Source organism: Pimephales promelas, chromosome 6 (genome assembly GCF_988280905.1).
Source record: "Pimephales promelas chromosome 6, fPimPro1.hap1.1, whole genome shotgun sequence".
In the NCBI taxonomy this organism is placed as follows: Eukaryota; Metazoa; Chordata; class Actinopteri; order Cypriniformes; family Leuciscidae; genus Pimephales; species Pimephales promelas.
The window spans coordinates 37,812,673-37,837,157 of NC_142774.1; the positions used below are offsets into that span (position 1 = coordinate 37,812,673).

At 35.9% G+C, this 24,485-nt stretch overlaps 2 protein-coding genes across 4 annotated transcripts; both read right to left on the reverse strand.

Moving 5' to 3' along the window:
• Positions 1-2,802: 2,802 nt before the first annotated feature.
• Positions 2,803-13,827, reverse strand: retreg2 (reticulophagy regulator family member 2). 2 transcript variants are annotated; one of them, XM_039648343.2, is made up of 9 exons: positions 13,431-13,827; positions 11,927-12,030; positions 11,601-11,631; positions 10,473-10,602; positions 9,498-9,582; positions 9,029-9,166; positions 8,440-8,528; positions 7,184-7,319; positions 2,803-5,971 (listed from the first exon to the last, which is right to left on the reverse strand). In XM_039648343.2, the coding sequence occupies exons 1-9, from the start codon at positions 13,670-13,672 to the stop codon at positions 5,259-5,261; spliced, it is 1,668 nt and encodes a 555-aa protein (XP_039504277.2). In that variant the 5' UTR covers positions 13,673-13,827; the 3' UTR covers positions 2,803-5,258. The 2 variants fall into 2 exon arrangements, with proteins under 2 accessions (XP_039504277.2, XP_039504276.2); XM_039648342.2 differs by having other exon boundaries at positions 2,803-5,974; positions 13,431-13,820.
• A 1,091-nt stretch (positions 13,828-14,918) lies between these two features.
• Positions 14,919-23,907, reverse strand: prkag3a (protein kinase, AMP-activated, gamma 3a non-catalytic subunit). 2 transcript variants are annotated; one of them, XM_039648345.2, is made up of 12 exons: positions 23,596-23,907; positions 23,034-23,070; positions 21,853-21,959; positions 21,654-21,735; positions 21,499-21,557; positions 20,039-20,099; positions 19,530-19,584; positions 18,246-18,372; positions 17,981-18,146; positions 17,860-17,897; positions 17,623-17,769; positions 14,919-17,215 (listed from the first exon to the last, which is right to left on the reverse strand). In XM_039648345.2, exons 1-12 carry the CDS (start codon positions 23,647-23,649, stop codon positions 17,099-17,101), a joined length of 1,050 nt encoding a protein of 349 aa, XP_039504279.2. In that variant the 5' UTR covers positions 23,650-23,907; the 3' UTR covers positions 14,919-17,098. The 2 variants fall into 2 exon arrangements, with proteins under 2 accessions (XP_039504279.2, XP_088988666.1); XM_089132540.1 differs by having other exon boundaries at positions 20,054-20,099; positions 23,596-23,906.
• Between the last annotated feature and the right edge of the window lie 578 nt (positions 23,908-24,485).

Below are 24,485 nucleotides of genomic sequence, written 5' to 3' on the forward strand. Positions count from 1 at the left end.
AAATAAAAACGAGCTACAAATTACTGTTGCTTAACCTCCAGTTCGTGTTGCAAAATGGATAATATTACCCACCGTCTTCAAGCCACCTGATATGTAACACCTCTTTTATTGTTTTGTCAAACAATGTTTTTGAAATAAACCTGTTTTTAATTTTCATTGATGATTAATAATGGCAATGTTCGGACATATTATAGACTGTTAATAGTTATTTTATATGTATATAATTCATTGTAATCGACCTAAATGTTTTAAGACAATTTTTAATGAGGAGTAAGATTAATATTCCTCACAGCACGTTGGTTATGTGCTGTGAAAATATTGCGTGGCAAATAGCGGATCAATTTAATAGTAAAATTAGCCTATAGGCCTCCCCTAATAATGATAATATAATAATAATAATAATAATTAAATGCATAAATTGAAAATACTAAATCATCTGGATACTGATTGCAGATGCTTGTTTTGACAATATCTCTGGATACATACACGTAAATAGGCGCAATCCAGGGGGTTATCGCAGATATTACACGTATAGTGTGAGCAGTGAAGTCGCAGTCGCAGCTCGACGATCGGACCGTACAGTGTGAGCACATAAATCCTGAACTTTGGCTTTGCATCGCATGCGATTTACTCGTTCAGTGTGAGTAGGTACCTTGCTGAAATCGCACAGACATCGCACAGTGTATGCCCGCCTACGCTGATTTCACGCAGCCGTCATTTTGTCTGGTAACCACTGTTGACGGTAGCCATTGACCTCCATAAGTTAACAGGAAAGAAATACTATGGAAGTCAGTGGCTATACCATCAATTTACCAACATTATTCTAAATAGCCTATCTTCTTTTTTCAGCAGAAGAAAGAAACACGTACAGGTTTGGAACAACATAAGGGCGAGTAAATGATGACAGAATTTGTATTTGAGGCTGAACTTTCCCTTTAACACCAAATATCTCTGTAATGTTTCCATACTTAGAGATTAATCGAGATTACAGTCACCTCCAACTATAAGCAGTGCCGCCATCTGCGTTGGGTTCTGTTGCCAGCTCACCGCGGGCCTGTCAACAGGCTAGCCTTACCTCACATGACCTTTTCCATGCCTGGCTTTTTCTCTCGCTGTTCCTGAAGCACAGTCAGCAAATATTTAGCGCAAAAACATATCAAAACGTGTTCTCTTACATCAGGGGGTTTCAATCTTTTAGACACCACAAACCCCAAATTCTTCCTTATGTAAGGCCGGGATCCCCGTCCTAAAATTTAAACGGATATTTTAAAGTATAAAGACATGGACTGTGTCTGAATTTCAAGGCATCAAGGCACGTCGGAATCCAACGTCGTCAATTCCTTTCTCCTGAGAAGGATTTCTGAAGGCAGCAAAGATGTATCCTTCGCTGTTTTTGATATCCCACAATAAAAAATAAAGATGATGTTTGAAAGTTGTATGGCAAGCCGTTTTAGCTTTTATTCATTTCTAGGATATGCATTCTTGATATCAAGAATTCAATTGTTGATATCAACAATTACATTTTTTGATATCAAGAATTAAATTATTGATATCAACAATTACATTCTTGATATCAACAATTACATTTTTGATATCAACAATTGTATTTTCTCTAGTGAAATGTCCCCATAGGCTGCCACTCAAAACCAATTGTTGATATCAAGAATTGATTTCTTACTAGTTGAAATTCCAATTTCACATATCAGAAATACAATTATTACTAGTAAAAACATTTATTTTTGATATCAAGAATTAAATTGGTACTAGTTGAAATGTTATTCTTGATATCAACAATTGAATTGCTAGTAACAATGTTCATTTTTGATATCAATAATTAAATTTTTAGTTTACTAGTGGCAATTTTAATTTCTGATATCATGAATGTAATTGTTACTAGTAAGAAAGCCATTTTAGATATCTGAAATTATATTGATATCAGAAATACATTTTCAGATATCAAAAATGGTAATTTTTACTAGTAACAATTGAATTGTTGATATCAAGAATAAACATTTCATCTAGTGACCATTTAATTATTGATATCAGGAATTCACATTTTTACTAGTAACAATGTAATTATTGATATCAAAAATGAAACCACCTAGCTTTATTGGTTAACATTACATTAAACTGTCATGTGATTGGTTTTGACATTGGCTGTCATGAAGCCATTATAACTTTTTAATGACAAATTCAATTAGTACCACCGTAGTTGAGGTCACGAAAAATATTTATGACACTTATGATGCCTCATGACAGCCAATCTCGAAGCCAACCACATGAAAGTTTTTAACTTGATTAATGTCAAGTTGTCATGACAAAGACACTGACAGGTTATGATGTTATAGTTTATGTTAAGATGTCATAACAAAGACAATTTTCATTCAAAATATAATAACTGAGCGAATGACACTTAATGACAGTTGTCATAAACATGTCATGATTATGAAGGTGTCATGTCAGTCTTATGCACACCCCTTCAAGTAATTATTCCTTTATTTTAATCAAATTTAGTAACTTAGTCTATAATTATTTTTATTAAACATTTCCACAGACCCCCTGGGACTATTGCAGACCCGTCTGAAAATGACCTATCATGCTCTTTCTTGCCCCAATCTCCACACTGAAAACCCAACGTCCATATTGAAACCCGTGACGCCACAATCAGTGTAAACCAGGCGTGTCTTGGCAATCAATCAAGTTCAATTAGATGAGAACGGTCCCCCTTTTTGGTATTGGACCCCAGATATTTGGAGATATTGGAGGTGCAAGTCAATCAACAAAATGACATTCAACAATACATTTTGTAGTTCAATTCTTTAAGTGCTTTTTTTTTATAAATCAAAGCAGTAACAGCATGAGCAAAACACAATCACTATTAAACAAAGATAATCTCTGTAGATATCTGCGGTCTGGATCAGATGTGGGTATCTACAGGAGAAACGCAATTTGAAATTAAAAACACAATCACAGCAACACACAACATGTTTGCAACTACAGTACATGGTGCAGAACTTTTTACCAATCAGCTTTCACAGTTGGCAAAACTCAAACTATAATGGAAGACACTTCTGACCGGTCACATTAAGACTAGTTCGGGATGCGGTGTAATCCATTCAACTTTCAACTTTAAAGGAATGTCAACCTGTCAGCAAACAATGAACAGTTCTGTAAAAACCGACGTTACAGGCCATTAAATATATACATTGTTTTAATATACACATTTCCAGTTTAAAAGATATTTCCCTTTAGTAGAATTAATAATTGAAAATATACATATATATCAGATCATAAAATCCATCTTATATTCATTGTGTCATGACATGAAGACAAAATAATAATCAAATGCTTTAAAAATAAATCCCAAATATGCTGTTTGAGCTTTACTTTGTCAGTTCTAGAAATACCTTGATGACATATTGAGTACATCTTGTAAAGATATATAGAAATAAGGCTCAATCATTCTCTTCGGATTCCCCTCTTGTAAATTGTTTGTTTCAATTAAAAAAGGGGAAATAATTCAGTCAAGCTCATGCATGAACTCCTTCCAAAATGTGTACAGTAAAGATTTAGTTTATCGTTTAAAATATATTTCAGGCAATCTGTAACCATATGATGTCATTTTTTACAATGCAATACAATGTACGCTACAATTCTAAAGTTTAGGGTCAGTAATATATATATTTTTTTTTTTTGGGAAGAAGTTGTTTCTTATGTACATTTATTTGATTTAAAATAACTGTACATGCTGCTCAAGTAACAATTCTATTATTAATGTCAAATATTAAGCAGCAAAACAGCATTAAAATCCAAATTTAATTAAAATGGAAAACTTTTTTTTAAATTACTAATGTCTATACTGTAACATTTGCTCACTTGAATGCGTACTTGCAAAATAAAAGTTAAATTTTTTTGGAGGGAAAAAAATATTACTGACCCCAAACTTTTGAATTTGGCATGGTTATAAAAAATCTGGAGAAAGTCCGGCAAAATTTGAGCATGTACAGACCAACAAAATTTCAAAAGTGCATCCAATTATAATATATTGAACATGAATATTGACATATTCTGGGGTGGGTGGGTGGCACAATGAATTTTTCTGCTGGCTAAAGTACATTATGCTGCATTCACGGTCACTTTTGTGCAAAAGAAAGAAAGAAAGAAAGAAAGTGATATATACTTCAACAAAAAAAAAAAAAAATATATATATATATATATATAGACAATCCAATATAAATTTTTCAAAACAATTTTCAGAAATTGATTTACACTTAATTGTAGGGCTGTCAAATGATTAATCGCGATTAATCGCATCCAAAATAAAAGTTTGTGTTTACATAATATATGTGGGTGCACTGTGTAATTTTATTTTATATATATATATATAAATATATATACATACACATGCTTGTATATATTTAAGAAATATTTTCATGTACTGTATATAGATTTATATATAATTTATATTATATATAAATATAAATAATATTTTTTCTTAAATATACATGCATGTGTGTGTATTTATAATTACAATAATTATTTTATAATAATATTATAATTATATAATTATATATAATCAAAATAATTATACACAGTGCACCCACATATATTATGTAAACACAAACTTTTATTTTGGATGCGATTAATAGCGATTAATCGTTTGACAGCCCTACTTAATAGCAATGCAGTCAAATTTGCTAACTTTTTAAGTTCTGTGCAACTTTATTATTTATTCGAGACATATTTAATAGTAAACTATTCTTCACTCTAACCAATTTCAATAAATAAGTCCATCCACTTCATAGGTATATAATATAGAATATATTAGTTTAGCTATTCTCGTGAAAAGAAATCTTTGCCGCAACCAACTTTTCGTTGAGAATTTGCATATCCTGCTCATCCCCTCCTTAACCTAAATCAAACTCGTGTTTTCGTGACCCGATGCATTAAACCCTATTGATAAACTCAAAATATACATACAGTAAACCATTAAAACTTGTACGTCTATTTTAAGTCGCTTTTGAAATCCGAGTGGCTTGAGGTTATTTGGATCTGTCAAAAAACCTTGCGACCATCGCGTTTAGGATTTGTCGTACATTTTGCGAGACGCGACATTCACACCAACGATCACAGTGATCTCACTCCCCCAAAAACAACAAAAAAGGCATAGTTGACTGCGACATTCCCTTTCACAAATCACATGTGTCAGTATATAGTATCTACATGGACTAGAAATAAAACAAACAGTTGACGGGAAGCTAGGACTCCTGCTGCTGACTGCTTGGGGGCGTGTCTTCGGAAGCCCCGCCCACTTCCTGTCCATCAACACCCAGGCCCAACACCTCATCCATCTGTTCCAGTTCGCTTTGGTCCAGTAGCTCAAAGTCCTCTTCCTCCGTGGGCACGAGTGTGACATCCGGCTGCTCTTCGGTGCTCGCTTCGGTGACGTCAGCGTCCTCATCCTCGTCCTGTTCGCCGGCTTCTTGGGCGGACGGCGACACGAGGGGCGATTCCATCGGGCAAGGAGGCGTTTCGGTGGGAAGGAAGGAAGCCATGGACGAGCCTTCGTTGGCCTCCGTAGACCTCAACAGGGCTGAGAGAGTGTTCTGTACTACTGTAGAGATGGCCGTGGTCACTATCTCCTCGCTAAGTGCTTCCAGGGACCTAGCGGGTTCCGGTAACCTTCCCTCTTTCTCAGTACCCACAATGCTTTGGACTGCCCCCGCTGCTTGTCCATGTCCGTTGAAGTGCGTGTTGACAAAATGGAGCGGAGACGCTAAGTGCTGGATGAGGAGGCTGGCCGGAGACAGGGCTTCCTCCTGGAGCTCAGATCCAGATGAGCCCAGGACGCCCAGCGGGAAACGGAACAGACCCGGCTCGATAGAAGGCATCTCGTCCACTGACGGGAACTCGGCTAGGTCTCTCGTGAACGCCTCCTCCGGTTCACTGTGCACGCTCTGCTGATCCAGGTCTGCTGATGAAAACAGAGGAACCCCATAAGATTTACCATTAAGCTTTCCTGTCCATTGAAAACCTGTAGTATTTTCGAATTACCATGCTTTCCGCCCTCATATCCCCCTGAGACGAGAGATTTATGTATTTTTTGTCTGGAAAAAATCCTCCGATGGCGCAAAAATCGCAATTTTGCGTCATCTGAGGATTTTTTGGCCAGAGGCTAAAGACTACAGTCAGTAGTAGGGTCTGTCTCGCATTTTCTCAATCCGCCCATAGAGGGTGGGATCTCACTCACAGAATGAACACATAGTGTCAGCCATCTTTTTTTGGAAGCTAAGCTAGCAGGCTCTTGTTCTGTGGAGAAAGCTGAGTAGTTGGCTTTTTCCCAGACATGTCCGGCCGTCGATGTCCAGGATTCAGCTTTTGCTTTCTGCAGTCGCCTTTCATTGTTTACATGCACAGCTTTTGTTTCAATCTAACTGAATTGATTCTGATTGGTGAATCTGAATGTGGTGTTTATGTAAACGCTAAACAAGTGATCGGTTGATATGCGTTTTAACATTGCTAAGAAAATTCCCGCCCCTCCGTGAGAGATCCGAGACGGGTGCGTCTCACAGGTGTCGCTCATTGGTAATCACGCCACCGGCCTCGCGTCGTTCTCCACACAACCCTCTCTCGTCCCGCTCGCCACAGTAAACTTAACGAATGGCGACTGTAGAACGCAAAAGCCGAATCCCAAACATTTTGGGCGATCTCGAAACACATTTTCGGGCAGATTCATCACGAAAACTCGCTAGTAGCCTAGACTTGTTGTTTAACTAGTGTGCTCTGTTACCGGTAGGCGTGGCCTCCTAGGGCAGCGAAGCAAGTGCATTCTGGGAGTTGTTGTCTTTCATCCACATAAGCTAAAAATACATTTTCTGGCTTTTCTCAGTATAGAAAGCTCCAAATTCAAAAATAATTTCACATTTATTCTACAGAAATGACCCATTTTAAATACACATTCATCTTTCCAGAGGTGAAGTATTCAGGATAAAACAAAAACACGGTTTGGTAAATGGATTCATGATGCTTATATAATTTTGAACACAAAAAAAGTTAGACTGCAGCTTAAAAATATATATTGAATTTTCTAGTCATTAAAGAATCCTGAAAAAAAATTGTACACAACCAATGTCATTGCTCAATAGCTAGTTTAGCGAGTGTGGTGCACTAGAAGCAGTGGTACCTTCAGAGACGTCTGTGAGCTGTGGTGTCGTGGCTCTGGACACAGAGAACCCTCCACTCTCCAGTATAGACGCCTCCTCATCTGACAGCTCCGAGTCTGTGATGGCCATCGCCAGAGCCGTGGTCTTCACATCCACCTGCTCCAACAGAAAACCAATCACTGGCTGGAATCACACTGCCCTTCAAACCTTTGGGCTCAGTAAGATTTTAAATAAATAGTTTTATTCAGCAAAGACACATTACGTAAAGACATTTTTAATATTGCAAAAGTTTTCTACTTCAAATACTGTTGAAAATGTGCTTTCAGCAAATAATCCTGATTTTCTACAAAAATATTTAAAAAAAAAAAAATATATAATAAAAAATAAATTTTAATCAAATTTCACATGATGAAAACCCAGACAACTTACGGCAAATTTAGATTTGCTCTGAAAGTTAGACTGGTAAAAAGCTCATTCAAGCCCATTTCCAATCCGTGGAAATGGGGGCACCAATCAGAAACGTTGGGGCGGGCTTTACACGATGACGACAGCGCTGGGATTTTGAAGTAGCCTACATTACAAAGATGGATTTCGCCGTCGAACATCACTCGTTCGAATCAGCTATCGCCTCTGTTTTAAGCGATTTGAACGTTTCCTTTTTGTTAAAAACCGAGCAAAGAACAACACTCGGAGATGTTTCTCTGTTACGCCAACTCAAAATCGTGATTCTCTATTCATCCAGAATAATGCAGCTCAATTAACAGTGCTGGGTAGATTACTTGGTAGATATAAAAATAAAAAGAGAAAGAAAATATGTTCCATTCTTCATTTTCAACAACACATTTTTCATTAAAAGTGAGTTTAATGAAAAGCTATTAAGTAATTAAATCATAAAAAAAATAATCAAAAGATATCATTTTAAAATAAAAACAATCAAAATGGAACACTTACTAAAAATATTTAAAAAATATATAATTTTATTTGTTTACCATATATGACTGTATATGAGGAACATTTTAAAGAACATTCAATGACTAAATTACTAACATTGTGAGAATTACATTTGATCAATTAAAAAGTAACTGTAGTCTGATTAGAAATATTTTTTAAATGTAACAATTCTAATTCTTGGAATCTGATGATGTAATCCAATTTACATGTAATCGGGTACTACTGTTTATCTATTAAATATAGAATATGGCCCCTTTAAGACGAGATATAGAGTTAAGGTATGACCCGTGATAACCACAGGCCTCCAGTATCAGAGGACACTCACAGTAGGAGCGAAGCAGGAAAGCTCCTCCTCACTCTCGCTCTCCGTCTCTGCCCTCGGCTCGTCACCCTCTTCCTGCTCCTTCCTCAGCTCTACACACACACACACACTTTTTGCTGAGCAGAGTCTAAAAGGAAGTGAAACACTAACATCCATCTGTGTAAATATCCCATAACTGTGATATCAGCAGCAGAAGTGCACAATATATCGGCACTAGCAATTTTTTATTGTTTATCAGTCCAATAATGGATGGAAGGGAATTATATTCAAGCAGAATACTCAGGTATATGTAACTTTTTCTTCAACCTAAAATGTCTTAATGCCTAATTTCACTTCAATCACGAACATATAGGCAAAATATCGTCCATAAAATATAAATCATTAGAATAAAATCTTGGAAAAGCTCTAGCAAACTAGCAGCTTAAAAGAAAAAAAACATATAGGATTATATTTACCACTATTTAAAATTCAATTCCTAACCCAACATGCAACTGTACATAATTTAGTCTTAATAATTTTTATTTGGGGCTTTGAAGAAAGAAAGAAGGAAACGTTATCAGCCTAGGTCACTAATTAAAGGCAACGCTCTCACTTCTCTTGTCGTATTTGCGGCGTTGTGTGTCTCCTTTCATGCTGTAGTCGAGTTTCATCAGTATGGGCTCCAGTCCGGTGTACATTTTCTGGATGAGCTCATGGTAGACCACCAGCGGCCACAGCAGCACACTCAGCACTAATGCAGCAGAGAAACACACAGTTACCCTCTATACACACACGATCGCGTATTTCTTGTATTTTAGAGAAACATTCATATTTTTATTCAGCAAGGACACTTAATATGACTGCATTTTATTAACCTAGCCAAATGGAATTGCTGGCTATATCTTCAGGAGTAATAATATATATTAAAGCAGCAAAATAAAAAGATAATTATAATGCAAAATACAACTTGAGTGTGGACTTGAATAGTTTGTGTGTTGCATAATTTGATTAGCTGGTGTAAAATAGCAGCAGCAGTGTGTGTAATAGTAATAAACGAACAAAACAGAGGGAAGTTTGCTCACATATGATGTAGGAGATCATAATCCCGGGAATGTAATGTCCAACCATGGCCAGCATTAAACACCCCGAACACATCATGATGCAGAACTGATGACATGAAACAGAAAGATTGATCAGTAAACACGTTCTGGACATACAGTACTGTTTGAAAGTTTGGGGTCAGTAAAATTTATGTTTTTGAAAAAAAAAAAAAAAACGTATCTCATGCTCACAAAGGCTGCATTTTGTTTTATTAAAAAAATACAGCAATATTGTGACGGTAATAGTATTACAAGTATAACTATTTTCTATTTCAATATATTTTAAAATGTAATTTAATCCTGTGATCAAAGCTGAATTTTCAGCATAGTTCACTTTGAAATTATTTTTGGTATGTTTTAGCTTACCTCAAGGGCATCCAAGATGTAGGTGTCTTTGTTTCCGCAGTAGTTTCAATTTTGATATTTTTAGGTCAAACCGTTCTAACCTGTCAGTCATATAATGGAGGTCTATGGTCACCACCTCAAAGAGCATGCACAGAGAAGTCCAAATTAAGCATGATTTAATGACTCGTAAATGTAAGTACACATTGATGGCCTAAGAACCGAAACGAGCGGTTTGTGTGAGAAAACGAACAGTATTTATATAGTTTTTACCTCTTGTAACAACAGCCACAAAGCGCCTTCAGATCACTTGGACATGGCTGAAGAGGTAAAAACGATATAAATACTGTTCGTTTTATCACACAAACCGCTCGTTTCGGTTCTTAGGCCATCAATGTGTACTTACATTTACGAGTCATTAAATCATGTTTAATTTGGACTTCTCTGTGCGCGCTCTTTGAGGTGGTGACCATAGACCTCCATTATATGACTGACAGACAAGAACGGTTTGACCTAAAAATATCAAAATTGAAAATACTGCGGAAACAAAGACACCTACATCTTGGATACAGACTTGGATACAGACTACAGACTTGAAGTTACAGACTCTCGCACCTTGCCGTGGTTTTGTCGTTTGTACTGAAGCATTTCTTGGATGTAAAGGCTGAAGGTGAGGAAACTCTCGGCGAGGTGATGGCTGAGTTCCTCCACGCTTAACAGACGCGGCTGCTCGCTCAGTGTTTCTCTGTGACAACATGCACAAATTAACTTGCACAGTCAAGGCACATTTATTAAAGACACAATCTTAAAGGGTTAGTTCGGTATTTTACACATTTTTTTTTTTTTTTTTGCAACAGGAGTAGTTCACTTTTAAAAAACTTTTGCTGATAATTTACTCACCCCCATGTCATCCAAGATGTCCATGTCTTTCTTTCTTCGGTCGAAAAGAAATTAAGGTTTTTGATGAAAACATTCTAGGATTTTTCTCCATATAATGGACTTCAATGGGAACCAAATGGTTCAATGGCCAAATGACAGTTTCAGTGCAAACTGTTCAAAAGGCTTTAAACGACACCAGACGATGAATAAGGGTCTTATCAAGCGAAACAAAACTTTTTCGAGTCATTTCATTCATTTCGTTCGTTGAATGAACCACATGACTCAAAAACAGATTTGTTTATTTTGATAAACGAGATCGAACAGGAGAGTCACAAACACACATCACAGAACAGAGCAAGGCGAGCATTTGAGCTTATAAAACTTAAACTTTTTTATTTATTTTTTAAATGGCCGATCGTTTCGCTTGATAAGACCCTTATTGATCATCTGGTGTCGTTTAAAGCCGTTTGAAACTGCACTAAAACTCTCATTTGGACCGTTTGGTTCCCAATGAAGTCCCTTATATGGAAAAAAATCCTGGAATGTTTTCATCAAAAACCTTAATTTCTTTTTCGACTGAAGAAAGAAAGACATGGGATATTCGTGGCACTCACGCTGAAAACATATACAGCCGCTCAGTCTTTTTTGCCACTCACTGTAAGTAACTGCAGGCACTCCGGCCGACGGTGACGTCACACACATTCCCTCTATTTCATCAGAAACGATCTTAAAACAGGCCTTTAAGTGTAAAATACCGAACTAACCCTTTAACAGCCAGCAAAGGAGATAATATGAAGTGGATCAGTCCACACTTATGGGACGGGGGTGCTGTTGAGACATGCAGAGATTATTCAAGACACATACCGCTCAATGACAGGCTCCTCTGGATGCCACACTGCAGAGAATAGGACAAACATGAGCCAGGACAAAATAAAAGAGGCCACTGCAACAAACAGTGAATGCCTGAGCATCCTGCAAATCTTATAAAATAAAAAATACACCATGTTTTTGCTGGCAAATGTGCATTTGAATCAGTCATTGAGCTCCCTCGACTAGTTTTGCAATCCCTCCTTGTTTCGTGACAACACAGAGATGTTTTACAGTAATAGTGTCTAAAATAGTTCGAGGGTCGGTGCAGTTTCAGATGCTCTGAGTCAAAACAGTGTGTAGTGTGTGTATTCATGGATTACCAGTGATCTGTGGAAGCTTGTCTTTCCATCTCTCCAGTAAAGTCAGACCGATGAGAGACACGCTCAGGAGGAACAGGGGTCTCAAAGATGTGGACGTCAGGAGCCTAAAACACACACACACACACACACACACTTCTATGAAATATTCACATTCAATTATAAAAAACAACATGTGACTCACTCATATGTAACATCCAATGTAATAATGTACCAGTTCCTGCATAGTAAAAGTAAGTTTAATTGTCGTTTTATTATTACTATAAATATTTGTTTATCATTAAATATTTATCATAAATATTTGTTTATCATTTGTTTATCAAATCATAGTAGACTAAATGTCAAAGGTTTGGATGCATTACTATTAATAATATTGTGAAATATTATTGAAATTTAAAATAATGGTTTCCTGTGATCAAAGCTGAATTTTCAGCATCATTACTCCACTCTTTAGTGTCACATGATCCTTCAGAAATCATTATGATGATTTTATACACAGTTATTATCAATGTTGGACACAGTTGTGCTGCTCAATATTTTTTTGTAACCTGTGGTACTCTTTTCAGGATTCATTGATGAAAATAATCAAAGAGCATTTATTCAAAATAGAAATATTTTCTAATCATATAAATCACAACTGTCACTTTTTATCAATTTAACATGTCTTTGCTAAAACAAAACAAAAAGAAAGAAAAACATTACTCAGCACAAACTTTTGAACGTTAGTGCATATCGTTAAAAAAAGATTTCTATTTTAAGTAAATGCTGTTCTTTTTTAACTTTCAATCAAAGAATCCTGAAAAAAGTATTGATAATATTGATTGATAATGTTTTTATACTTTTGACATGCATGCATGTATATGTGTATGTATGCATATATCTGTGAAATATAATATATAATCAATGGTAATACCACAATAAATACCCAAAACAAACATGGTATGACTATTAATTGTCGAATAACAAACCATAATCATACACCATGGTATTTAACCCTTACAAACAAGTACCATGGTATGACCATGTTTTAAGACATGACACAATCGCAGTTCAATGAACATATATCATTGTATTCTTAAATCTTTCAGAGCAGTGTGAATCAAAGTACCATGATATTAGTCTCAAACACACCACGACTGTTTAATGGTACTGGCATATTACTTTTATAATACAGTAGTATGCCACAGTAATCATGTGGTAATATTTTGGTCCAGGATTACAACCATATTCATGTAGCGTGTGATAATTATAATAAACGTCCAAAACACATAGTAATACCGTGGTACTTGAATGTATAATCTGATTAATTACCATGATATTTACATGGTTCTCCAACAAATACCATGGCACTAGCACATGTACATAGAACGGTAACGTTAATAGTAATAGCACGGTAGAAGTAGCAAACACGGAGCAACTTCGACCTGAAGCATCTGCTAACGAGCAGATTAGCCAGATTAACACCGTCCCTTCCAAATGAACAGCTTTATTCGCGTGTCTCTCTCACCAGAACAGCGTGTTGAGCGTGAGCGCGGCGATGATGCTGTGCAGCGGCCTCTCCCACACCAGCAGCCGCTGAGCGCAGCTCACCGCGGGCTCACACTGCGACAGCCAGCCGCGCAGACGCTCCCTCAGGCGCCGCAGCTCCGGATCATCCTCGGCGAAAACGCCGCCACCGGGCGCGGGGAACCAGGCCTCCAGACCCGCCGCCGAGGAGGTGGAGCACACCGAGGCCCGTCTGCTCGCCATTGTCTCTTGTCCAGTGTTGTTTGTGTGTTGTTGATGATGATGATGATGATGATGATGACGGGGTTTGGTCAGGAGAGGCTCGTCATAGATTATTAGAAAAAACAGAAACACACAGTGGATCTTACAGGCTCTTGCAGTGTCACATGCTCTGTGTTTACTGCGCTCGTGAGGGACATCTGCTGGATGCTACACAAACTTCAACTTGACATTAGATTGTTTATTTACCAATTATTGTTTTTTTTTTATTTATACATTTATAGTACGTATTCACGAATAATTTGATTTCTATTTTTAGAAATAGAAATGTATTTATAGAGGGTTTAAAATAGAACTATTTCAATGTAATTATATAATGTTATTGAATAACGTTAAATCATTTATTTTAAATATATTTTTAAATAATACAATTAAAATATGTTACAATTATTATTAAATACCATTTCATTAAATATGTATAGTTTAATACATATTTCAATAACATTATTAACACTTAAAATAAAATGTTATTACTTAAACAAAGTATGTTTTATTTTATTTTTAGTTTGTGTATTTTATTAATTTAGAAATAAATGAGCAGCTAAAATACAACAAATGGTTAGGATTACAGAACAGAAATTATTTTATTTTGTGGGATAGAGTATTCACTTTTTTGTGTGTGTCCTTGTTTCATAGCAAAGTTAATAATGGGTATGTGTTATATATAATACATTTAACATAATATGGTATAATATGATAGAATATAGATGTTAATACCACTATAAATCCCCCCCAAAAATAAACATAGTATGGCCCTGGTAATTGTCTAATAACAACCATAATCATAAACCATGGTATTTACCTTACAAAAAAGTTTTTTGAACATATATCATTGCATTCTTAAATCTTTACGCACAGTCTAAATACCATCTGTATATATGGCAAACATTTATGGCATAGAGAATATCAAAGTACCATTTTATTACAGTCTCATACCATGACTGTACTACTGAACTGCAGATTACTTTTTTTTAAATAGTATGCCACAGTAATCATGTGCTAATATTATGGTACTGGAATAACTAGCATATTCATGTACCATGACATTTATGATACATGTGCAAAACCTCAAGGATTAATTCCCATAATATTTACATGGTTCTCGAAGAATACCATGGTATTATGTGGTATTGCAACAGATGCTTTTTTTGGGTTTTAGATTTTATATTTCTTTTAATTTGTGGAGTGGGCAATCAGACAAAAAAAAAAGCACAAGGAATTGTTTATTAAAAAAACAACAACAACATGATAATCTGACTATACATTTCATAACAGCACAAAAAGACAAACTAGATCAATTTGATCAAAATCCCAGGCCTTGTGTGCTCACGATCATACACACAACAATTATCTTAGTCAGTAGGGCTGTCAAACGATTAATCGCATCCAAAATAAAAGTTTTTGTTTACATAATATATGTGGGTGCACTGCGTATAATTATTTTGTATATATACACACAAACATGCATATTATTTAAGAAAAAAATATTATTTAAATATAAAATATTTATATATAATATAAATTATATATAAATCTATATATATATATGAAAATATTTCTTAAATATATACAAGCATGTGTGTATTTATATATATATATATATATATATATATATATAAAATAATTATACACAGTGCACCCACATATATTATGTAAACAAAAACTTTTATTTTGGATGCGATTAATCACGATTAATCGTTTGACAGCCCTAGTACTCATCATAAACCATTTCTCAGTTAAATGAGAAATATGTTGTTTAATATATTATACACTCTACATAATCCATGAAAGTTTACAATGTAAATGTATGATGTAAAAAAAGAGATTCTTTCTTCATTCTTGCTTGCTCATATTTTATCCTCTTTGGATATCTGAAACAGAGAATACACTTACAAAGAGTAGAATAATATTACCGTGCTTTTTGAGTGTTATAATAGCATGGTTTTCCTTCAAATAATCTGTAGAACAGCCACAATATCAGCACAGGGATGTAATTGGCCTGTTTGTTGACATTATACTGTTTCCAAACGCTCTGGTGTTAAATGACCATGACAAAGGGACACGGGGTCACGACTCTGACCTACCAGGGTATTCTCTTCTCAAACAGTCACATACTCACACAGCCAACAAAGAGGTCACACACATGCATGACGCATGCGGGAGTACACTATTCATCAGCAATTTTCTATAATTAGTATTGCATATGGGCGTTTACAGTTATTTTCATTGCTCGCTGGTTGTGAATACACAAAAGTAGAAGAAAATGCATCGGAGCCAATGTTTTAGGAGGAGCTTTACATAACAGAAGACATAACATGATATCATCAGACGATGTAATATACAATAATGAGTATATTAATAAAGAAACATAATACTGAGGTGTAATTTGCCAGTACTAGTAAAACATTTGAACACACCTGTAAATGTGTTTTGTAGACTAATATAAATTATGCATATGTCTAAATTTCTATATGATCGAAATTCCATTTAACAACAAAAATGTAAATAAATTAGGGCTGTCAAATGATAAATCGCGATTAATCACATCATAAAAGTTTGTGTTTACATAATATGTGTGGGTGCACTGTGTATAATTATTTTATATATATAAATACAAAAAATATTATTTATATATCAAATATTTATATTTACATATCATATAAATTATACATAAATCTATATACAGTATATACATGAAAATATTTCTTAAATAATATACAGGCATGTGTGTGTATTTATATATATATACAATAATTATACACAGTCCACCCACATTTATTATGTAAACACAAACTTTTATTTTGGATGCGATTAATTGTTTGACAGGCCTAAAATAAATGAATAAATAAAAAATAATAATTAGTATTATTGTTATTGTCATTATATATTTATTCAGAACTTAATTGTTTGTTATTTCAATATTACAGTATTTTATTATTATTCAAATAATAATAATAATTATTACAATATTAGACTATATTTGCTATTTTATTATTATTTGTATAATAATAATAGTTATATATTTATTTAGAAAATAACAATTATTATTTATGAATAAATTTTATTATTTAAATTAATTTATTATTATTTGTATTGTCGAACCCCATCAATAGTGTGTCAAACAACCCATGATGCACATGCACCTCAGACAAAATCGAATTGTAATTTGTTTTAACAATGTTTTTTGATCAATACATAATTCAATGTATGTTTATTTTATAGTTTTGATGACTTTCCTTTAGTACTAAATACTAAAAAAGAATGAGTAGGTGTGTGCAAATTTTTGACTAGTACTGTATGCAGTAGCAATGCATGTGTTGGCAGAGTAAAGCCTACCTGGATACTAGTGCTGGTTAGATGAGGGAACAGAAGAAAACATATCCGCTCAGGTTAGGAAAACAGAGCATCAATACCTGCTGGAGATAAGACTATAGCCTGCAGCAGGTCTGAGAGAGAGATTATTCCCCGAACCACGTCATCTCTGTCCACAAGCACCAGCCTATGGACCTGGACAGAGCCAAAATACAACATCTCAGAGAAAACACACACACAAACTAAAATTAAAACACAAAATTAAAGTTAAAGTCACCATGAAATCAAATTTGACAACTCTTATTTATTTAATAAAATATTGCAGTGCACATTACTTTTCTTTTAAATTCATATGTCCTTGTCATCTTTAATCAAAGTATCATCCTCTCCCTCTAGCAGAGAGAGAATTGTGATTCGTTTAACAATTTGTGATCAATACATAATTTGATGTATGAATTCTTACATATTGTACCTTTAATTGACATTTCTATAAATATGTCCGTATTAGCCAACAGGCTGATTTCCAACTGTAGTCATTTAGCCGAAGCAAACATCTCAGAAATAATGAGCAGCCTCAGATTAGACCGAAGACACATCCTTACCTCTGCCTTGACTATTCTGTCAATAACAGTTTCCAAAGTCTCGTCAGGATAACATTTAATGACTCCTTCCACGTAACAGCGTCTCCGCCGCACTGCCTCCTGCATGCTCATGCTCAGGTTATTGTAGGTTTTCTGTGCCGCAAGATTCTGTAAGAAGAAACAGAAACACACAAGTTCTCTCAATAACCCAGTGCTGCTTTTAATATCTGAAATTAAAAAAGGAGAAGAGATTCTCACAATCACATCAAATCTGGAATACAGGGCAACCACTTTGCCTGCAAAACAAATCAGAAGGGAAGTACATTTTTTTTGTCCTGAAACACATTCATTTCTGAGTTGTTCATTGAGTTATGTGTACCGTTGTCATCCACCACTGGGAGAGCGGACACGCGTCGCTCAACAAACACGGAAAGGGCATCGTACACAGTGGCCGTCTGTGAGACTGTGGCCACTTCTGTGAAAGTTCCTATTCCTGCATCCCTAATTTGCTTTTTCAAAAAGCGTGGCTTGGGCACTGCGGCTTCCTAGACATGAAAATAAAATCATATTTATACAAAAAAACCTGTTGATCTGTAATATGATGTCTTCAAATGGAGCCAAGAACTGGATTGTTTTCGTCTTACAAATAAATGAAGGAACTTGAGGATTCTCTTATGGGTGAGTATGTGAAGGACATTTCCAGACTCGGGGTCGATGACCGGCAGCCTGTGGATTTTGTGTTTCAGTAAAGAGTAGACGGCATCAAAGAGGCTGCGTACGGGCAGAAAAATGTAGAAATATAGATTATAGCATATATATTATAAATAGATGCACTACTGTTCAAAGGATGGGGTCAGGGAGATTTTTTTATCGAAATAACGCTTATTCAGAATCAGCAGTCACGCATTAAAGGGATAGTTCACTTTAAAATTAATTTTTGGTATGTTTTATCTTTCCTCAAAGGCATCCAAGATGTAGGTGTCTTTGTTTTTGTCTGTCAGTCATATAATGGAGGTCTATGGTCACCACCTCAAAGAGCATGCACAGAGAAGTCCAAATTAAACATGATTTAATGACTCGTAAATGTAATTAAACAACTAAACGAGCGTTTTGTATGAGAAAACGAACAGTATTTATATAGTTTTTACCTCTTGTAACCACAGCCATGTCCATGAAATCTGGTTACAAGAGGTAAAAACTATATAAATACTGTTTGTTTTCTCACACAAACTGCTCGTTTCCTGTCTTAGGCCATCAATGTGTACTTACATTTACGAGTCATTAAATCATGTTTAATTTGGACTTCTCTGTGCATGCTCTTTGAGGTGGTGACCATAGACCTCCATTATATGACTGACAGACAAGAACGGTTTGACCTAAAAATATCAAAATTGAAAATACTGCGGAAACAAAGACACCTATATCTCGGATGCCCTTGTTGAGGTCAGCTAAAACATACCAAAAATTAATTTCAAAGTGAACTATCCCTTTAAACTGATCGAAAGTTAGTAAAATGCTGTTTTAAGAAACATATTTTATATATAAAAAAAAAGCAGCACCACTGTTTTTAACATTGATATTAACAAGAAATGTTTCTTAAGCAGAAAATCAGCCTATTAGAATGATTTCTGAAGGGTCATGTGACCCTGAAGACTGGAGAAATTATGTTGAAAGAATTTAAATATATTCAAATAGAAAACACTTATTTTAAATTGTATATATAATATTTAAAACATGCACTTAAAAACACTTAAAAACATAAATAAATCATACAGACCCCAACATTTTGAATGGTAGTGTATACATGAATATCTATTTTGCATCTTATATATATATATAAGTTACAATTACAATTCTTATGTATAACAAACGTACATGGCACCAGGAACCCTGGCACACTTACATAACTCAAACTGTGTTTTTAATACCTCGCATCAGGCGTGATACTGATGAGATATTGATCGTGATATTGCAGATAGACGTCTACAGAATGACAAGAGAAAGAGAAAAACATTGGAAAAAATCAAATGCAAGTCGTCCATCTCAGGTGACACTGTGCAGTAAATTTGCCCTATAATCACACAATGACAGTCAATGACAGCTGCGTGAGATATATCGAGCCCTGTGGAGATACAGCCCGCCTGATAATGTTTCAATACTAAATATGTCATCCTAACATCTGAAGTAATGAAAAAAAATTAGTCCATTTTGATTTCACTTTTCCTCTTCCACTAAAGGAAAAAGTGGGCAACTAATCTAAGTGTGCCTGTCAAAAGCATATTTTCTGTCTTTTTTGATTCAGCACATTTTACATATTAAATGCTTTTAGTAAGTCAAAACCAGAAAAAAAAAAAACCTAGATAAAACTGGTAATGTCCGTCCTTATAGCTGTACTAGGCAACATCCCAACATTATCCGTGTAGTTCAGATTATTTACTTTGAAATGAATCACCTCTCCATGTCTCAATCTTGTGCTCCTCCAGTTCATAGATCTGAACCTACACGGGAAAGAAAGCACCTGTAAAATATGTAATATAAAACAATGTAAAATAAATGTATAATATGTAAATATCAAAGGTTACAGTACATAAATATAAAAACCAAAGGTTTGGGGTCAAGATTTTTTTTAATGTTTTTTAAAAAAAACATAAAAAGTTTTTTTTTAAGTCTCTTATGCTCACAAAAATGCAGTAAAATAGTAATATCGTGAAATATGTTGTACAATTTAAATTGTTTTTTTTATTTGAATATTTTCAAAATGTAATTTTTTAAAGCTGAATTTGCAGCTTCATTACTCCAATCTTCAGTGTCACATGATCCTTCAGAAATCATTATAATATAATGTATGAAAATGTTGAAAACACTATTTTTGTGGAAACCGTGATAAATTTTTTCCAGTTTTCAAGATAAGTTGAAAGAATTTAAAGGAAATCTATTTCCCGTTTGTGATGTCTTCAGTCACTTTTGATCGATGTAATGCTTTTTATTTTAATGCTGAATAAAAGTATTAATTTCTTTCAAAAGAACTGACCCAAAATGTTTAAAAAGTAGCGTATATTTAACATATTAAAAAAATTACTTCTCTTTATAACTATTAAATAAGTGAGGGGTATTATTGAGAAGACAACCCATATCTGGAAATCTAGTCAAAGCTGATGAAAAGCTTTAACTGGGTTATAACCCTGAATCTATCCATATACCAGACCGTAACCCATCTAGTTATTTTAATATTACCAGTACTTTCTAGGGATTCACCGATATTAACATTTTTGCCGATACCGATAATTCTTTATACTTGAAAGTCGATAACCGATATATTGGCCGATAAATCTTAATCGAAATTTTTATTTCATTTTTGAGAGCCTGATTACAAAAACAAAAGTCTAACTATTAAAATCCATATCCCAGTCACATCATATTGTTTATGTGGACTATATGGCAGACTTGTGCCGCATTAAACTGTATTTTCCTTTTTTGTCCAATCATATTTTAAGTAATTCCAAACCATCATGTTGAACAGTGCGCATCTGAAGAGTCACAGCTGAGGGAAATAATACATTATTTATCAGCTTTAATATATCGGCCTACTTTTCTTATCAGGCCGATAACGATAACACCAAAAATGAACATACATCGGCCGATACCGATATGGTGGCCGATATATCGTGCATCCCTAGTACTTTCTTTGGTAACTATACTGTTACCACATCAGAGGTGACTGATTTACAAATCAAAAGCTCAAGATATCAAGTTGAGGAAATCATTAGTATGAAAAAAGATTGTGGTCGAATACTACAGACAAAGAAACAATATCTGTATCATGCAGCATTATGTGGACAGTCAATGCAGAAATCAATATGATTCAAACCATGAAGGACAACACAAGAGGTGACCCACCATAGGTGACCTGTAATACCGATGAAGAATATTGATAAAATCTGTGATTGTCAGCATACCTGAGAAAATGGCAAGGAAATGAAGTAAACACTACGAAAGAGAAAAAATCATGAAGATAAAAATAATATGCACAGGCTCAGCGGGGTCAGTCTTACCCACAAACCTCTGCAGTTTGTTGTCCCAGAGTGGGGCCGCTCTCAGGCCATTCGCAACCAAAGCAAAGAAGGCCTTCTTGACCTGTGTCGATACAATAGATGTGTGTTCACCTCCTCGAAACAAATATTTGATGTCAACGAGAATCACATTTTAAATCATGTTAAACGATAACAGCCAGGAAATGTACTGCATCCCAACCGGCAGAGTGGTGTCAAACACGACCAGTTTGCAGCTGGTGGGAATCGCATCATAACAACAGTGTTTCTTCATGAAGGTCATATACGCTTCTGCATTCGGATCGGGGTCTGGAAGGACATGAAAACAACAAATCACTTTTTCATTTTGAAAATGCCAAAGAACCTAAAGCAGTAGCATCTCATTGCAGTACACGAGATCCAGGGGGCGGAGTCGGATCCAGATCTGAGGGGTGGAGTTGGGTAGGTTTAGGGATCAGGGGGTGGAGCTGGGTAGGTTTAGGGGTGGGTTTAGGGATAAGGGGGTGGAGTTGAGTAGGTTTAGGGGTGGGGTTAGGATCAGGGGGTAGAGTTGGAGCTGGGTAGGTTTAGGGGTGGGTTTAGGGATTAGGGGGTGGAGCTGGGTAGATTTAGGGGTGGGTTTAGGGATCAGAGGGTGGAGTTGGGTAGGTTTAGGGATAAGGGGGTGGAGCTGGGTAGGATTAGGGATCAGGGGGTTGGAGCTGGGTGGGTTTAGGGACCAGGGTTGGAGCTGGGTAGGTTTAGGGGTGGGTTTAGGGACCAGGGTTGGAGCTGGGTAGGTTTAGGGATCAGGGGGTGGAGCTGGGTAGGTTTAGGGCCAGGGGGTGGGGTTGGGTAGGTTTAGGGGTGGGGTTAGGATCAGGGGGTGGAGTTGGGTAGGTTTAGGGATAAGGGGGTGGGGCTGGGTAGGAATAGGGGTGGGTTTAGGGATCAGGGGGTGGAGTTGGGTAGATTTAGGGGTGGGGTTAGGGATCAGGGGGTGGAGTTGGGTAGGTTTAGGGGTGGGGTTAGGGATCAGACGGTGGAGTTAGGTAGGTTTAGGGATAAGAGGGTGGAGCTGGATAGGATTAGGAGTGGGTTTAGGGATCAGTGGGTTGGAGCTGGGTAGGTTTAGCACCAGGGGGTGGAGCTGGGTAGATTTAGGGGTGGGGTTAGGGATCAGGGGGTGGAGTTGGGTAGGTTTAGGGATCAGGGGGTGGAGCTGGATAGGATTAGGGCTGAGGTTAGGGATAAGGGTGTGGAGATGGGTAGGTTTAGGTATATGTAAGGAGTTGGATCTAGATAGGACTCCTCCCCGTGGATTTCATGTTCTGCAATGAGGACCATCTCACCTAAAGTACTGGATGCAAATTCACATGATTTATGAAATGTGCGTTGCCCTACCTGTGCTGTTCATTATATAGTCCTCACGGCAAATGTCCTGCCAAAAACAAACATGTTGACATTATCATTACGTTGACTACAATTATGCGCTATGAAATTAAATGAAACAATTGTAATTAGGTGCACTAATAATAATGCATATCATAACTGTTTTATGTGCATTGTTTAATCAAAACAGTAGCTTTCATTACATGTCAAAAACGGTATTGCTATGCTACATCCCTTACAAAAAGTAATTGGTGTATTAGATCAGATGGTAGAATTATGGGACTTTGATACAGTATTTCCAGGCTACCATAGATTAAAATGTATGCGTCATTAGACTTCTAGACTTCTGGTTTTACACACACACACAAAAGTAATACACAGTAGCACCATGGTGTTTTTTGTAAATAACGTAAAATTAGGGTATTACCACCATGTCGCCACTTGTAAACACATGATGCTTACGTTGAGCTCAGCTGACTTTTTCATTTTTCATTCTCTCAAGATTTATTTTACATAATGCATCAGACCCTGATTTACACCCTGAAGAGAAGGTTTATTACCTGCTGTCGCTTACCTGCGTGTCAGTGTCCATTTGTGCGTGTGCACAGTCGAGCTCCAGTGTGCACATCTCCACGTCCTGCGCATGCCCACTGATCCCGCTTCACCAGAGCTATATTAGGACCGCTGCCTCTAAACGCTAAACGCAGAAAGGCCGATGGACAGAGACAAAGCAACGACGCTCTGGTGAAAATAAGATTATCTATTTTAGGATATTGCTGTAGGAGACCTGTTAAATGTGGCGTAAATATGTCTGTTTTGACACTGACAGACAACACGAAATGAGAGCTGGCATGTAGGACTAAGAGACTAGAGCGCGCACGTTATTCCAAATATAGCGCGTGGCCTGTGAGATATGCGCGCGACCACCCATTGCTTCGTGAAGGGTCCAAAATGAAATGTCACACCTGCCAAAAGCCAACTTTGAAATGTATTTGATATTGCTGAAAATATTTAGTCATTTAACGGGGTTTTAATATAATTTACATAAAATATAAAATACCTTTTGATCCTGTGATAGGGATGCACGATATCGGCCGATATGTTCAGCTTTAATGTTATCATCAGCCGATAAGAAAAATTGTCCGATATACAAAGCAAAATTTATTCTCAAAAATTATATAAAAAATTGGATTTAGATTTATCTGTTGTGGGGACTGAATTTGACATAGTTAAAACGTTTTCAATTGCATAGGGTACCACAAAAATAAATAACAATAATAAAAAGACATACAAAGCAAGATTGAGATTAAGATGTTTTTATTACTTCCATTGTTGCAGCTATATGTTCTTTTATAATTTCTATACAAAATGTACAAAATGGGACAGAAAATATAAGTCATGAAAATAGTGCATGAAAATATTTGTCAAGAACAAATTATGGTGGATATGTAAGAGATCAGGTGT

Coding starts and splice junctions, on each gene's coding strand:
- retreg2 (XM_039648342.2), bottom strand. CDS start 13,672: ATGGCGAGCAGACGGGCCTCGGTGTGCTCCACCTCCTCGGCGGCGGGT. Junction 9,167..9,497: donor TATGATCTCCTACATCATAT/GTGAGCAAACTT, acceptor CTGCTGCATTAG/TGCTGAGTGTGCTGCTGTGG. Junction 8,529..9,028: donor CCGCAAATACGACAAGAGAA/GTGAGAGCGTTG, acceptor GTGTGTGTGTAG/AGCTGAGGAAGGAGCAGGAA.
- prkag3a (XM_039648345.2), bottom strand. CDS start 23,649: ATGTGCACACTGGAGCTCGACTGTGCACACGCACAAATGGACACTGAC. Junction 23,071..23,595: donor AAATGGACACTGACACGCAG/GTAAGCGACAGC, acceptor TGTTTTTGGCAG/GACATTTGCCGTGAGGACTA. Junction 17,216..17,622: donor ACAGAATAGTCAAGGCAGAG/GTAAGGATGTGT, acceptor GGCTCTGTCCAG/GTCCATAGGCTGGTGCTTGT.